Genomic DNA, 16,934 nt, shown 5'->3' on the forward strand with positions numbered 1-16,934 from the left:
TTAATTAAGAAAGAACAGCAGCCAATACTCATAAATGATAAACTGGAACCAGACACGGTTTCAAATTTTTGATTAAAAAAACTGTAATCCTTTTCAAAAAAGTTTGAAAAACGGGAAGCAAAAGCTGTTATTTACTACCAAAATCGAAAGTTACATGGCTGGATTTTCTATGAATAATTTGAGTACTTTTAATTTGAAATGTATTAAAGAAATCTGCAGCAACTGGTGGACTAATGGTGTAACTTTAGTATCACCCAGTCAGTGCGATCTAGTAAAAAATGTCCACCCACGGGTATGTTGTTTCCATTGTCAGTCATGGGGACTCAGTTTGACAGTTGATCTGAGCCGTGCTTCTGCATAAGCTGCACTACGTTTATTTTTTCATCTTATATTATGCAGTGGCTTTCCACCTTTAAAAGAAGCAAAGTCGTCATACGTCTCCAAAGCTACTTGTGTCTTTAGTCGTTGGCCTCAAACACGCACGTGGCAGCTTTTAAAAAAAAACTCCAACTTGTCAAGGAGGTCAGGCTTCCTTGATTACTACCAGTGTGAACATTCTAGTCTGCTTGGCTCTGCTCCTTTTTAATTAGTCAGTTATTATTATTGTAGCACCATTAAACAGCGGTCCAACAAATGCACTCCTCATCCGACATAATTATTTTTATTTGTTTAGTAAAGTGGAATTTTGTCAGCCAAGGAGGAAAGCAGCTTTCCCTGGAGGTAGGAGACACGGTCCACATCCAGGAGGTGTGCGATGGTAAGCATATTTAACATCACTTCGGTTGTATGGTGCTCCTAAATAACTGCATTAGCCTGTTTTTTAAGCTCATCAGTGAATTTTTTTTTTTTAGATTTGTTAATATGTTCTGTCTGCATGTGGTGTCTGTGGAACGAATTAATACACAGTCATATTTTCCCCAAATTGTTAACCACCAGAATAAAGCAAATATGTGAAATGTTGTTTTTGTTGCATTTAGTATATAAAAATGTTTATTCTCACAGTTCTGTCATTTTGATAAACAATACTCATGCTAATGGTACTCGATGACAGAAGACATACTTTTGTTTTTAGTTCACAGAATTTAACATTAGAAATTCATGTGATGAACAACTTAACTGTTCAGTAGTATACCAATTTTAATTTTCTGTTACTACCTATTAAACCTTATATGTATATATCCTAGTTTTACAGTCAGTCTGTTTTTCAGGGTGGTACAGAGGCAACTTGGTCAGGAACAAAGACCAAAAGGTAAAATACACACAAAAAAAGTTTTTACTTTGTGCATCATATTGATACTAACAGAAAGGTGATAATAACACATGCATCTTCTTATGTTCTAGTTGTGTGGATAAGAACGTGAAAAGCTATCACTGATTTCTTTTTGTCCTTATTCATCTCCCTCACATATATTCTGCTCCAGGGAGTGTTCCCAGTCAGTTTTGTCCATCTTAAGGAGGTCATCATTGAAAAACGAGGGTGAGTGGAATAACAAACTCTTCAGCTGTCCCCCAAAGTTATGAAAGTTTTATGATTTGTTGCATTTTCATGGACAAGTGTGTGTGACTGCAGAGATGAGGAGGTGGTGATGTCTGCTGAGATGCCCTTGGTGAAGGAGGTGACCACCACGTTGAGGGAGTGGGGAGGCATTTGGAAGCAACTGTTTGTGGTACACACCAAACAATTATAAAAACACCATTTGTGTTTGTGAATGTGTGTGTCTGTTTGTGACACTGTACTTTTACCTGTCCAGGCCAACAAAGAGTTGCGTGTTAAGCAGGTCCAGAGGCTGATGTGTGAGCTGATGGAGTGGCGCTCTCAGCTCCTGTCCGGCACCCTGCCGAGTGACGAATTCAAGGAGCTCAAGCAGAAAGTTACTTCCAAGATTGATTATGGCAACAAGTATGTCTGCACTAAAATTTTACATCTTTAAACTTCAGGTTCACACTTTGTCAACATCATTTAAAGCTTATCTGTCAATCATATTTCTCTCTTAGTTTGATCTCCTTCACAAACGTCACTGTTCCTTTTCTTATTACTGTGTTTCCTTATGTCCTCCTTTACCCTCTGCTCTTTGACATAATTTGTCCTGTCTTATGTTTCCTCTGTGGTCTTCTATCAATCTTCCTAATACTCAACCCTGCCATTCCCTGCTCCAGGATCCTGGAGCTGGAACAGGTTGTTCGAGACGAGGATGGGAACATCTTGGATCCAGAGCGAGCGAGTGTCATCAGTCTCTTCTGGGCCCATGAGGAGGCCACAGCCAAGATCAATGAACGTATCAAAGAGGAGCAGGTACAGGACAGACTGCCATGTAGAAAGTCCCTCACAGAGGGTGGATATGACGGCAGATGTTGTAATCACAACTGAATTTCTTTGGCATCCTTGACATCTCTGTGGTTTGCGGTTTATCGGCACTGGACTAGATTTCTCCTGAGAAACTGCGTTAGCCTTTTATGGGTTAACGTCAGTGCATGTTAAAAGCTGACTTGACATGGCTGGAATCACAATGCTGTCATTTCATTTAGTTTTTTTTCCCCCCTTTTTGATAATAAAGTATTAAAATGAAACTTTATCTGCATGAAAACGCCATGGATAATACATTTTACTTGCCAGTCATGTCTGCCAGCTAAACCTCATTAAGAATTCACTTCCCCAGAAATTGGCTTAACTTCACTTCAACTCCTTGCAGCTTATTTTATATTTCAACATTGATTAATCAGTGAGAAGAGAATGTATCTATTATGATTTTTGTACTCAGGGATTTTCTTCTGCCTCACAAAACCACAATCTGGATGCTGCAGCTGGTACATTTCAGAATAACAATTATAGAATATTATACAGACAGACAGATTTGTCAAGACTTTACCAAATTCATTGCTTTGGGTTATTTCCTCTCCTGCAGTCCAACACCCAGTCAGACCACAGTGGCATATCAGCCCGGATCCATTCTTCCCCAACACACAGCCTCTACGTCTTTGTCAGGAACTTTGTCTGTCGCATCGGAGAGGACTCCGAGCTCTTCATGTCACTCTACGATCCCATCAAACAGACCATCATCAGGTGTGACTTTTTCCCTTTACTTTAGCCACTGAAGCTGTTACAGATGGTGGATTGTGCAAACATTTTGGATATGTGTAGGTCTGTAAAGGGGATTTGATGATTTGAAGCCCCAGATTCCCATGGAAGATTAAACATGCCTGTTCAGGCAAATCAAGAAGTTTGGGAGATTTAATTGATCTCCTCTTTCTTTCATTTGAAATCATAGAGAGGGTCATAAAGATTTAAAAAAAAAAGTTGTATGAAAAAACAGGTTTTAAGATTATAATACTGTATTGTTTATCTCGTGAGTCAAGAATTGAGATCATAGAATGAAATTAAAATATGGGAATAATAAGCTTAAGGGGTTTTATCCTCTACTGTATCTTCCGTTTCTTCCCTCAATGTCTGCAATATATGAAAACAACTTTGAATTCAATGTTCAGATCTTTTTTTTACCTTACCTCCATCCCTCAGCTGTCTAAAACATGTACACACACACACACACACACACACACACACACACACACACACACACACACACACACACACACACACACACACACACACATGCAGGCACACGTCCCCACCCACACACACTCCCCTCCCTTTTCTTCCATGTTCTCCTGTCTATATACCTCTCCTTCGCCTCTCCCCAATTGTTGCGGCTCACGAAATTAGAACAATGGTATGACAAAAATAAATATACAGAAAATAAAATTACAGGGCAGCAGATGCTGACTGGCAGCACTATGTGGTGCCTGACAGTGCTGATGTTAAGCCCTGTCACTCTCTGTCAAACTGGCTATATCTAGCCAGTGCAATTGGAAGTATTAAGATAGACCTGAATCAATCGTCTGTTTTTTACATATACCAACCACAGATAGATTGTCTTTTACTTTCTAAGTTGTTTTTCCTGATTCTCTACTGTCTCATCTTCATGTCTTATTTTTGTTTGATTTGTTAAATTCTTGGTTAGCTGGGTTTTTGACAGGAATGTTGTAGGAAGGTATAACATCTTTCTCAGCTTTGATTCACCTCTACTGTACTCAGACATTTTCAGTCTGTCTCACTAGGTATCTATCCACTCACCCCCTCTGTGTCTTGCACATTCTTGTATGTCAGGATAATGCTACTGGAAAAAGAGACGTTGTATTTTCATCGCTTCAATGCAACGTATTATGCAGCTGCACAGGGCGACATTAGTGGTTCAGTGTGTCTGTCAGGGCATGACTGAAACATTTGAACTTTAGTTCCACTGAAATCATTTAATGTCACATCATTAAACTGCAGGCGCTGTGCTAAAGTACAACAGACAGGCTGCCATGTGTGCAGAATTTAATTTGAGCAAATATTTCAGTTATGGGGGATGACAACATCTCTATTGTTGCTGCAGTTTCTTATAGTATGTTTGGTTGTATGCTAAACTATTTCATAGATATTTAATATTGTATTAAATGATAATGGTATATATATATATATATATATATATATACTTTTACCGTTATCATTTAATACAATATTAAATATCTATGAAATATATATATATGTGTGTGTGTGTGTGTGTGTGTGTGTGTGTGTGTGTGTGTGTGTGTCTTTTAACTCTTTACCTTCCTTTGTGCAGTGAGAACTACTTGGTTCACTGGGCGCAAAACGGTGTCCCGAAAGAGATTGACATGCTCAACAACCTGAAGGTTGTCTTTACGGTAAGTGACCACAGGAGGGCACTGTTACATGGTTTCTTAGCTCTGCAGACACTTCACTGTCATGGAGTGAAGAATTAGAAGTTCACATTGTTGTTTTATTTTATGCCCAGCTTTTCTTACTCCCATTCCCTATAATATTTCTACTCTTTTTCTCTCTCTGTCTCTGTCTGCCAGGACTTGGGCAACAAGGACCTGAGCAGAGAAAAGATTTATCTGATCTGTCAGATAGTAAGAGTGGGCAGGATGGACTTGAAAGAAACAAACAACAAGAAGTGCACTCAGGGCCTGAGGCGGCCTTTCGGGGTGGCAGGTAATTCAACAGAAGACAGTACTAATTTTTTTGGATGAAAGTGCTGCTAAAATTGGTAATCCTAGTGATGAGGCAATGTACAAAATGTTTAGTATTTATCAGACATAGATTAAAGGTTCCCTTAAGAGTTTTTGACCACTATAAACGATGAACATTGTCTTCTTGTGTGGGTCCTCATTTTCTTAGCTTTATGTACATGCACACACATAGATGTGGGTGATGCCATACACATTCCACTGAACGGTTTCACACTCCTCCACTGATCAACAGATGGCAGTAACATATCAGGAAACACACTTTCCAGCAACAGCAGTGAAGAGCACTGCAAGCTTTGTAAATGCTTTAGAAGGAAGGAAATGCATATTTATTAGATCTCAAGGACACACACAGTGTGCCTTTTTGAGTAATGCTGAATGTAAACAGAAACTTTGTGTTTACACGAAAACTCCACAGGGCGCCTTCCATCTGTCATTGAAAGCTGTAACATATTTTATGACAGAAAAGGCTATTGTGTCTCCTTTCATTACCAAGTTTCACCTGTTTTGCCAACAATAATGACTTTTAGTGGCCTCTTCAGTCATTTTACTTTTGTTCCCTAAAGGTCAGAGTCATTTTGTTTGATTTGCCAGCTGCTGCCGCTGCAGGTATTATCGCCCATATTTCCATGTGGGAGCTGCGTGGTACAACCATAATCTTTTACCCAAACAAAACATTTATGGTGACCGTCAACTTCTTTTTTTTTATTTTTTATTTTTTTACTCTTTAGGATAATGTTGCTCCCACTGGCTCAAAAAAGTTGCTTATTTCCTCATATAACCTCACAAAACAGCTATTAGAGAGTGAATTTAGGCCAGTTTTGTGAAGCCACATTTCAAATTACTGTAGAGTGCTTCCTTTGATTTCGTAATCACACACATTTGTTTTCTTCTCTTGGCAGTGATGGACATTAGTGATATCATCAAAGGGAAGACTGAAAGTGGAGAGGAGAAGCAGTTTTTCATCCCTTTCTTCCCGTATGTTTTATTTTTCTCCTCTATTTCTTCACCTCTTCTAGCTGTCTCCCTCCTTTTCTTCACTGTCCAACTTGTTCTGTTACCAGATCCTCCATATCATTAAAATAGCAGAATTTTAATTCTGTGTGTATGAAGGTTTCAGCTTCTGCACAGTTTTAAGCTTAAATGGTTTCTTTGTGTTTTCAAGTGTGTTCATATGTGTGTGTGTTCTGCTCCAGGGTTATTGCTGAGAATGACTTTCTCCACAACTTGCTGACCAAAGTGACAGCATTACGAGGAGACAGTGGTGGCCAAGGTACTGTTCTGCACTCTCAGGCTTTTCTCTCTGTTTCCAAACCACATGAATGTTCTTGTAAAGATTAGTGGTCCTGTACACTGAAAGTTCCCACTGGACTGTGTAGGCTGCAGTATTTGTGGTCAGATAAAATGTCCATTTCTCTTTGCATCCCTGCCCGTAGGTGGGAATGAAGGATATTATCCTGATGGATAGTGGTCGCCCTTGAGCCGATGTTTTCATATTACTTACCCTTTATTTCTCCCTCACCATCCTCCAGTCTCGCTGGCCACTACCTCATGTTTATGGGTTACTTTGACAACCCCGATGGGTAACACTGTCTTGTTCCACACAGAGTAACCCTGCATGTTGGACTGCAATGTCATATCGCTCAGCTTTTATCTTCCTCTCACTCCTCAAGGCCCTGAGCGTAACCTAGATATGAGAGAAGCACCTGGACGAGCAGATATGGAAGGAGCACTTGAGGCCACCAGATGTCTGTTCTTAACATTACTCACCCCTAATCTCTCCTTCCTCTCACTTTGAGATGCTTTCACTATTGTACACACACACACACACACACACACACACACACACACACACACACACACACACACATACAGTTTCCCCTGTAGGTAAGTGGTTAGCCTTGAAAATGTGGGTTTTTGACACAGTCTAGATTTCACCAACTCTGTATTTTCCTAAAATAGCTCACCCCTTGTTCCCCTTTCTTGTCCATTTCTTTTCTTTGAGTTTTCATCTAATTTCTCTGATTTCTGTGAGAGCCCTTTTTTAGATTCCTGTCTATTACAGTAATGCCTTCATGTTTTCTTTTTCTCCTTCACTCCTCTGTTTAACATCCCTTCCCTGAATAGAAAACAGAACATTTGCAGTATTGATTACAGTCTAGTCTGTACCGGCAGACATTTTCACATCCCCAGTTTATTTTAACGTTATGTTTCCCACAAGCACTAAACATTTACACAAAGTGGCGCACGCATTAAGTTCAGCCCCTCGGGCTTTGTGTTTCAGGGTTCCTTTAAGACCTGAAAACATCTTAAAATGTTTTATATTCAGTTTTATTACTGCGGGGCCTTGAAGATATTTTTTTCAGTCATTTGGCTTTCATTTGTATGTACTTACCTGTGAGCAAAACGAAAACTAATTTCTTGAATGTTCATTCAAAATAGACTGGAGTGCCACCTACTTTTCCCAGTAAATGTTCGTAAATTTATTCAGATTTGGTCCCACAAAATTCTGTGAAGTATTCAGTTTAACTCTCTCATAACCACAATGAAGAATAAACCAGGAAGTAATTATTTTTAATAATGAATAAAGGCCAGTCAACATTAAGCTTTATTAGTACAATTAGTATGATTTCACACAAGTGAAATCCTACAATACAATTTTTTTTTTTTTTCACATTTGTTATTGTTTATGGTGAAAAACAAGTTTAAAGGTTGTAAAATATAATTTCACATGGCTGGAGTCCCATGATGATACTGTGTTGTGACCGTTTTCGAGGCTTTATCCAGAATATATTTTCTAAGGGAAACACATAATGCTGCTCTGGAGGAAAGATTCAGCAGCCTCCCAGAAATCGATATTTATTTTAATACACAGCCTTCCTCCTTCTCCAACTCCACCCCCCAGGTCTGTGGGTCACCATGAAGGCTCTGGTTGGGGACATCGTTCAGATTCGGAAGGAATACACTCACCTGGTGGACCGCAGAACCGTGGTTGCCCGCAAGCTGGGCTTCCCAGAGATCATTATGCCAGGAGATGTTCGCAATGACATCTACCTCACCTTACAGGCCGGCGACTTCGACAAATACAACAAGACAACACAGAAAAACGTGGAGGTCATCATGTGGGTCTGTGATGAGGAGGGCAAAGTCATACAGGTGAGCTGCGTGCAGAGGGACCAGGCATGTCAGCGTGTTTGTATAAACAGGGTTCTGTGTGAGTGGAGTTTGAGTTAGTGTGCAGGAGCACACACTGGTGTTTTTAAGCGACTGAGGTGGTATGGGCCAGTGAGCAAGCACACCAGTGATCAAGCACTTACTCACCCTCTCACAGTCAGTGGCACATAAACGCTGCTTTATCCCAGAATGAAAATCCATTTTAGGCATACACACACACACAAATATAAAATCCTTTAAGTCACTACGAGGCATATTTTTCTCTCCCTCCGTTTTTCCTAGCACTCCATCTGTCTGGGAGCAGGGGAGAAGGCAGTCAGTGAGTACAAGTCCGTCATCTACTACCAAGTCAAACAGCCTCGCTGGATGGAGACATTTAAGGTGTGTGTGTGTGTGTGTGTGTGTGTGTTTTGCTTCCTTATCTACCAACTACTTCTTTCAAATGTTTGTTTTGAATGCCATGGTATATGTATTATATTATGTTCTACAATAACATGAGGTTTCATGCAGGTGGCAGTCCCTTTGGAAGAAATGCACAGAATTCATTTACGCTTCATGTTCAGACACCGCTCCTCGCAGGAGTGTGAGTATCACCTTCTCTTCCTTCCTCTACCTGTCTGTTTTCTCAATAGACCCAAACTCTTACCTCCTCTCCTCTCCTCTGATCTCCTGAGCACAATATGATACTGAAGGGACCTAATGATTGTACCCAATTTGGAAAATGACCTCAGGCATCATTACACACACTTGATCTTTACAAATGAATAGTTATTCTTCCTTCCATGTCTGAATTCTCATCTTCTCCCCACCCTTGTCTCTCTTCCCCTGATGTGCCCCCCCCCCCCCCCCCCCCCCGACCATTACTGGATCCCGTTTACACATACCTCTTTATCTTCAAGCCAAGGACAAGAGTGAGAAGAACTTTGCTATGGCCTTTGTGCGCCTGATGAAGGAGGATGGAACAGTTCTCCAGGATGGACTGCATGACCTTGTGGTCTTCAAGGTCAGAACCAGTAAAGAAGACTTTGCAGACAGAAAGCAGCTGAAATCCTGAATGGCTTCAGGGTCCTTTTCAAAGAAAAATGTGTCAAGTAAATAATAAATTTGATAAAAATCACAAAAAAAACCAACCAAATTTCATTAGAAATGGGTGTGCACCTTATTTATTGCCACCCAGATTCCATCTTCCTCATCCCTCACTTTGCAGAATAATGTCATTATGCAAGTGAGTAGGACCTCAACATGCAAAGCTTTCAGACTTATTAAGATATAAAAGTAATAAATGACACAATGAGCCTATTATTAGGAATTACACTTTATAAACACTTGAAGTATAACGAGTTATTTGCCTAAAATATGGTAAAAAAAATGTAGATGAATGCTAAAAAGAAGAATTTTCGAATAGCACATCATCAAAGCACACCCAAATATATAGTGAGTGTGGACAGGAGATTATAGCCACCCATACGAATTGAGTGAAGCCAAATAGATTTCCTGTCAAATGAGCCAGAGCTAAGATTGAATCCCCTTATTGATTAAATGCCGAATGCAATGAAGATTAATTACTCCTGATTCACTCAAAGCCCAAATGGATGGTCCCCGTGTGCCCTCTTTCTCGATTGTCTCTCGTTATCCCTGCACTCCTCTTGATCTCTGTGCCAGTCATGGCTTCAATCTCCTACTCCCCGGGTTTTCCAGCCACTCACTCATGATTTAATGGCGAGACATTAACGGGAGCAGAGTTAAAATATGACTTTAAGTTGATCAACTTAAATATGGAGCAATGTACAATGATTTAAGTATGGTTACGTGAACAAACAAATCAAGATGCCAAGCGGAGAGATCTAATCACGTTCGCTTATTTATCTCTTTACTCTGTTAAATCTTTTCAACTATGGAGAAGAATGCTGTACCAATGGTTGTTGTTGTTTTTGTTTGTGCTTGTATATGTCTAACCTGTTTACCCGACTGTTTCCAAAGTTATGAATTTACGAACTCAAGATGAGTTAGGCATAAATAGATAAGGAATATCCATCACAGAGGATTACTGCTGTGGAACAGGTGACCTCAGTGATTGCTTGTCATTTGTTTCTCCAAGGCTGGCCTGACATACCCCTGCAAGTGTAGCAAATCCCAATGTCTCTTTGTTTTCTGCTCCTACGTTTGCGTCAATACATTTCTATTAAACACAGGAGGTATAATTATTGTCCCAGTGCTGCCGAGACATCCACCAAACATCTGCACCATGATTAACAAAGTTGTAGCATTACCAGTGTGTTAACATTATTGGGTTAAAAAAAATATATATATATAATCTTGTCCTGGCAGGGTGACAGCAAGCGCATGGAAGATGTGAACTCCTACTTGTCTTTGCCGTCGACCCGCTATCAACATAGTGACACCCACAAGGGGACAGCGCTGAGCCGCAGCTCCAGCAGTGTGTCTGGGGGTGGAGGAGGCCTGTCAGTCAGCTCCAGAGACACCTTCAGCATCTCCACCCTGGTCTGCTCCACCAAACTCACCCAGAATGGTAAGTGCCAGTGTGTGCAGGGCAGGTATTACAATGTTCAAATACCTGCTCTGTGACATTGTGCCAAAATTACTACTCTAGAGATTTGGCAGGTTAAAAATGTTTTCTGCAAAAACACACACACACACACACACACACACACACACACACACACACACACACACACACACACACACACACACACACACACACACACACACACACACACACACACATATACACATATACACATATACACAACAGCTGAAGAAAGGTCAAGACAGAACTTATGAGGAGGAGGAGGAGGAGGAGGATGTTTGAAATTAAACCTGACACGTCAAAAAACATTAATTAACATCTTTCAACAGTGTAATAAGGCCACGCCAAGACAATGAATCATCATTTGGCTGTGAAATTGGTAGAGGACAAATCCACTGCTCAGTGGGTCTCGTTAAAACGGAAAGCACTACTGGTCCAAAGTGGCATCTTGTCTTGGGCTAAGTGGTTGGAAAACTAAAATTCCTCCCTGAAAACCCATAAAACTGATGATGAAATACAGGGAACATTTTTCTGACTTGATTAGGCAGTGTTATTGTTGGTTTGGGGTCAAAAGATGAGCTGAGTACAACTTCACCAGTATGTTAATTAGATGAATGTTGCCTGAGCTACAAATGTGTGCGTGTGTGTGTGTGCGAGTGCTTGCGTGCCTGCGTGCTTGTGCGGTTGCTTGTGCGATCTGCGTGTGCGAGTGCGAGTGTGTGCATAGCCATGGGATAGTAAGCAAAGGATGGAGGGAAGGCTATGTACATACATGGGTTTTATTAGTGGGGAGTGTCCTCATTTTGTCCTACACAATCAGGCTGGCAGCCACACTGGCCAGAAACACACACACACACACACACACACACACACACACACACACACACACACACACACACACATACACACACACACACATCCACCCCGAGGTGCACAGTCACATCTACAAATGCATAAACGCACGTACACTCCAGACAGTAAGGTGCATCAGACACAGGTGCATCGCAACAGCTGTTACAGAGGAAGCCAGTTCCATCACTATAATGAACATTATCCTGCCATATTAATCACCTGTACCACACACACACACAGACAGACAGACACACACACAGACGCACACAGACACACACAGACTTCCGGGCATGCATGCACACAGTGTTGTTTAGGGCCACCCACCAGATGTGCGGCTTGGCTGTGTGAGTCAGAAATTATTGGACAGGGAAAGCAGTGAGCTTTGAGCAGGCCCTACAGAGACATGCAAATCTGCCCCGTGTCAAACTGTAGCAGAATTAATGACAGATACCGTGGATTTTACTGTTCACTTGAAATTCTCACTAACCGGAGAGGTACAGGCACTGTCGCCATGACAAATCATCACTTGACACACGTGGTACTGTTGTTAATAAGTTAGAGATGATCTTAAAAACACAGAGCTGAATATACAGCTTTGTTTATGGCAATATACAGTATACTGTATATATTTACATACATGACTGAGAGGATATTTCAATTGTACTGGCTTTGAGCAGCATCCACTCCAACACAAGTGCGTCCATGTACCTGCATACACACACCTGAGCAGAACATATTCTCTGTGTCCCTCCTCTTCAGTGGGCCTCTTGGGACTGCTCAAGTGGAGGACCCGGCCTGAACTCCTTAAATTAAACCTGGAGAAACTGAAAATCATTGATGGAGAGGAGGTGGTCAAGGTCAGTGGTGCGAATGCAAGTGTGTCTTTACATAAGTGTGTAGACTGGTGTGTGTGTTTGCGGTCTCACTGGTTCTCTCCTTTGTCTGTAAATATGTGTGTAGTTCCTGCAGGACACCCTGGATGCCTTGTTCAACATTATGATGGAACACTCTCAGACTGACGACTATGACATCCTCGTGTTTGATGCCCTGGTGAGTGTGTGGTGTGTGCTAAGGAAAGGTTTGCGGGTCTGACTCTGCGCGTGTGCCTTATCAACAAATGTAGCCGATTTCATGACAGGCTGTCTGTGACTCTCCATCTTTTTTCCAAATAAACACATCTGTCAGATGATTGTAGATAACTTCTCATCTGCCTTGTAAGTGTCTACTGCTAAGTGATACTCTGCCTCTGTTCTCCTTTTTGTCTGACAGATATACATCATAGGTCTGATTGCTGACAGAAAATTCCAGCACTTCAACACAGTGCTGGAGGCCTACATCAAGCAGCATTTCAGCGCCACACTGGCCTACAAGTAGGTTACTTCCTCAATCAGAAACCCCTTTACTGACATGTCATTCCTGAAAGAGTGAAGGTACAGTTTTCAATAGCATGGCTCTTTTGAACCACGTAGTGCAGTGACAAGTGTGAAGTGGTAGTTCTTGGGTGCACTGATTGTGTGGGCGTGCACCTGCTATATTGGTTCATGCAGGTGCAGCGGTGCAGCATGCAAAAGGGTTTGGTGAAATTGAATCCAAATCATAGGGTGTAGTGATAAGGAAATTCACTCTCAGTCACTCACATCACTGGTCTCATTGCTCTACCAGCTGTGCCAATCACAGTGACACATGGCAACAACAGCTCAAAAAATGGAAACAGACTTCTGAATTTTTGTGTTTTGTCTAAATGGCTCAGTGCAGCATGACATGAGAACACAACACATCAAATCTGCAGCCAAAGGCAGATGGTGTGGGTTTTTGTTTAGCTTGTAGATGGGCGATAGAAGGGAATAATACAAAAAGTGTTGATGAAGCAATTTACATAATCGCATCACTCCAACCTAAATTAGTTTCTATCTCACGCCATACATGGTCATGTCCCTATAATATGTGACACAGCAGCATTTTCACTGTAAGAATAAAACATGAAATAATACTTTTACTAAAAATAAAAGTTGAAAAGGACACAGTGACATACAGGACTGATGAGATACTGTAATCAAACATCTCCCACATAAACAACAGAATACCAAGTTGTAATGGACCAGTCTGATACATAAAGTATTGATTGGAGTCATTTTTTTGCAGGCTCAAGTCATTTTTAAGGTCTTGCAATTAAAGATAACCACAAAGACTGTAAAAATTTGTTTTACTAATTATCATTGTAGACTGATTTACCAATGTTCCTGCTTCATATAGGTTAGGTTAGGTTAGGTTAGGTTAGGTAGTTACTTTATTAAACCCCGAGGGGAATTTTCTTTTGCTACAGCAGCATACAGGAAGCAATAGAATATAATAGAATAATAGAAAGCAATAAAATAGCAGTTTTATACAATAAATGTCATTTTTTTTGTATGCAGATTTAAACACATCTACTGGCTTTTAATTTAAATAGTTTATCGACTTTTTAACCACTATGTCATAACTTGATTTGAGGCTTTATATTTCCTTTTGTTGATAAAAGTGTCAGTAAATTGATGTCACACTAATATTAGAATTCACGTCAGAAAATCCCCAAAAACATTTTGCACTTCGAACATCAGCAGTGTTTTAGCAAGTTTTGCAATTTTCTTGTTTGCATTTCAAAGAAACGACCACATGATCATCAAAGGAGCTCACAAGACAATTCATCCACTTCTTTGAAATTATTTTTTAATTCCATCAGATATTCAAAAAGTAGACTGTTTTGTGGTTCCTAAAAAGCACTAGTAGCAGTAGTTACATAGCATTAGTCATCTGAGGATCTAATGTTAAGTGGCTAAATACTGCACTGTATCCAGTTGCCACTGGAGGTCAGTGTGTTTTGGCCTTTGGAGCTCTTGACTGAACAAGATTATAGTACACTTATTATAACTTCAGCCACTCAGTTTTAGTGCCTTTGGCTGCTACTTCCTCTGTTAATTCACTTTACTTGGTTCAATTGGACACTAGCGAAAACCATTGTTTGCATTGCCAAAGCTTCAGTTAGTAAATTAAAAACATGTCTAACAATATGTCTGACTCCTCCAGCTCTCTTTTCCCTCATCTTTTCTTGGTTCCCCCGACTGCTTCTACTCCTCCTTTTAGCATCCTTTGCCCAATTATCACAACCACTCTCCTCCTCCTTCTCTCCAATTCCCTTTCTTTTTCTACTCCATCTTTTCATCTGTCTCCAGCATCACTCCATCCCTCTCCTGCTAGTTTGTTGGTATTCACCCTCTTTAAGAGGGTCACTGCAGCTTATCGCCTGTCAGCCTGTTATGTAAAACTCTCTAACTCCCTCTCACTACATTTTAAACTGCTCTCAAAAATACTAAATCCTCCTGTGCTTGCCTCTAAGCCATGCACCAAAACAAAACCAGGGAAGCCCGAATAACTTTTGTAATATTTTCAAGGCTGCCCTAATGGCAGTGAGGCCAGATTAGAGTTCAGTTTTTAAAAGGAGTTTTTATTGTTTAAGAGGATTGGATAGTTTTAAACCGGTTAGTGGGTGATCCCCAATTGCCATTTTAATGGAAATGGAGCCGTTACAAATCCAAACATTTTGACCCCCAGTATGCCTACTGTATTATATGTCATGAATATGCTAATATTGTATGTCATTGGGACAATGCAGAGGGAGATTGGGCGGGGAAATGGTGATTCTGTAGGTCATGAACTTAAACTGAACTCTGTGCCACCCACGCCTCTCTCCATCTGCTTTGACACAGATATATATATATATATATGTGTGTCTAAAGACGACTGTGGGTTGTGCATGTGTTGGAGAATGATTTTTTTCACCATGCGTTTGAGGGCAAATAAAATGTCTGAGCTGTGAAAGGTACATCTGTTGAGGTGTGAAATACTATTTTGCTATTTTTCCACCTCCACCTCCCTGCAAGTCTCCCTCTCGCTCCCTCTGTCTCTCTCACTCTGTTGCACTCTGTCTTTCTGCTCTATGGAAGTGAAAAATGAAGTTGGTGATTAACTTTCTAACCAATGGAGAATCAGAAAATGAATGACAATTCTGTCTGAATGATTTCAATTTCCCTCTGTCTTCCCTTTCTATCTCTGTCCCGTTTTCTTCATATCATTCTCTTCCAGAAAGCTGATGTCGGTGTTGAAGAGGTATCTGGATGTGTCCAGCCGAGGAGAACAGTGCGAGCCCATCCTCCGAACCCTCAAAGCCCTCGAGTACATCTTCAAGTTCATTGTTCGTTCACGCATGCTCTACTCCCAGTGAGTGTGTAGTTTTTTTTCTCTGATCTTTATGATAATGACTGCAAATTCCTTTTTGGATCCACAACGATGCAAATAGAGATTCTTGAAGGCAGGCAAACGCACAGAGCCCAGTGACTCCGCTTTGCCAAAGTAATCGCTGTTGACAGGTCTGTGAGAAAAGGCTGCTGATTACAGCACTAACGCTGCTAATAAGCATTGATGATGAAGTGCAGCAGCCAAATGAGAGCTAATGTCAGGGCAGGACTGCTGAATGGGCAGCAAACATGAGCAGACAAAGTTCAAGCAGCAGAGACACACTGTGCTAAGCCCAGATTTGCACCATATGATAAGCGTAAACACCATTTATAACTTCAGTGTAAAAGTTGATGCAGACAGATCAGCAGCATTAAGTGCCTTGCCTGTGGGTGACTCGTGGGTGACTTGAGTGACTGTGTGCTTGTCGGTAAGTGTGCAGTTATATAAGACACAATGATGTGGATGTGTTGGTTCATATATGCAAGGTTGGGAGCAGTATATTACTTTGTGCAGAATTTAGTATTGAGTGGATCTTGATTTCTGTGTGCGTGAGTGTGTGAGTGTGTGAGTGAGTGAGTGTGTTTGTGTTATATGAATTCAACTTGTCAATGAAAGTTTGTCTTTTAATTTTCTAAAGGGCATTATGGGCTTTTTTTTAAATGGAAATATGTGTTTATTGGAAGATAAATTGAAAATTGGAGGAGATAAATTGATCTTGATAATATAGTATTTTTTTTTAATATTCTGCCAAATAGGGACAAGGGTCTGTCCATCCACCTTTCAAGGTCCAGCATTCTCATGCAATTATCTTGGTATACTGTGCTAAATGAATTTTGTAATCTGGGTACACAGGCTTTCAAATGCATTAGAGGACTATTTTAGAGATGAGACAAACTTAGTGTAAATATCCTTTACATTAAACTAGAGGATTTCAATTTTAGGAAAGTTAAACTGGTAACTAGAAGCGCCACTATAATCTTTAAAGCATTGTAATTATAAA

At 40.6% G+C, this 16,934-nt stretch overlaps 1 protein-coding gene across 1 annotated transcript in view; it reads left to right on the forward strand.

The window, feature by feature from the left end:
* Nucleotides 1-16,934, forward strand: part of dock2-like (dedicator of cytokinesis protein 2) — a 94,980-nt gene that overhangs the window by 1,576 nt on the left and 76,470 nt on the right. Inside the window, exons 2-21 of the mRNA XM_069170664.1 lie at nucleotides 674-757; nucleotides 1,209-1,249; nucleotides 1,422-1,477; nucleotides 1,571-1,667; nucleotides 1,752-1,900; nucleotides 2,158-2,293; nucleotides 2,904-3,061; nucleotides 4,662-4,743; nucleotides 4,918-5,053; nucleotides 5,991-6,066; nucleotides 6,285-6,361; nucleotides 7,994-8,244; nucleotides 8,545-8,643; nucleotides 8,773-8,845; nucleotides 9,162-9,265; nucleotides 10,591-10,792; nucleotides 12,422-12,519; nucleotides 12,623-12,712; nucleotides 12,932-13,032; nucleotides 15,782-15,916. Of these exons, the coding sequence (XP_069026765.1) occupies nucleotides 674-757; nucleotides 1,209-1,249; nucleotides 1,422-1,477; nucleotides 1,571-1,667; nucleotides 1,752-1,900; nucleotides 2,158-2,293; nucleotides 2,904-3,061; nucleotides 4,662-4,743; nucleotides 4,918-5,053; nucleotides 5,991-6,066; nucleotides 6,285-6,361; nucleotides 7,994-8,244; nucleotides 8,545-8,643; nucleotides 8,773-8,845; nucleotides 9,162-9,265; nucleotides 10,591-10,792; nucleotides 12,422-12,519; nucleotides 12,623-12,712; nucleotides 12,932-13,032; nucleotides 15,782-15,916 (2,245 nt within the window). The remainder of the gene's footprint in view (nucleotides 1-673; nucleotides 758-1,208; nucleotides 1,250-1,421; nucleotides 1,478-1,570; nucleotides 1,668-1,751; nucleotides 1,901-2,157; nucleotides 2,294-2,903; nucleotides 3,062-4,661; nucleotides 4,744-4,917; nucleotides 5,054-5,990; nucleotides 6,067-6,284; nucleotides 6,362-7,993; nucleotides 8,245-8,544; nucleotides 8,644-8,772; nucleotides 8,846-9,161; nucleotides 9,266-10,590; nucleotides 10,793-12,421; nucleotides 12,520-12,622; nucleotides 12,713-12,931; nucleotides 13,033-15,781; nucleotides 15,917-16,934) is intronic.

Source organism: Embiotoca jacksoni, unplaced genomic scaffold (genome assembly GCF_022577435.1).
Source record: "Embiotoca jacksoni isolate LCO1_2020_lvr unplaced genomic scaffold, fEmbJac1.0.p SCAF_5, whole genome shotgun sequence".
Lineage (NCBI taxonomy): Eukaryota > Metazoa > Chordata > Actinopteri > Embiotocidae > Embiotoca > Embiotoca jacksoni.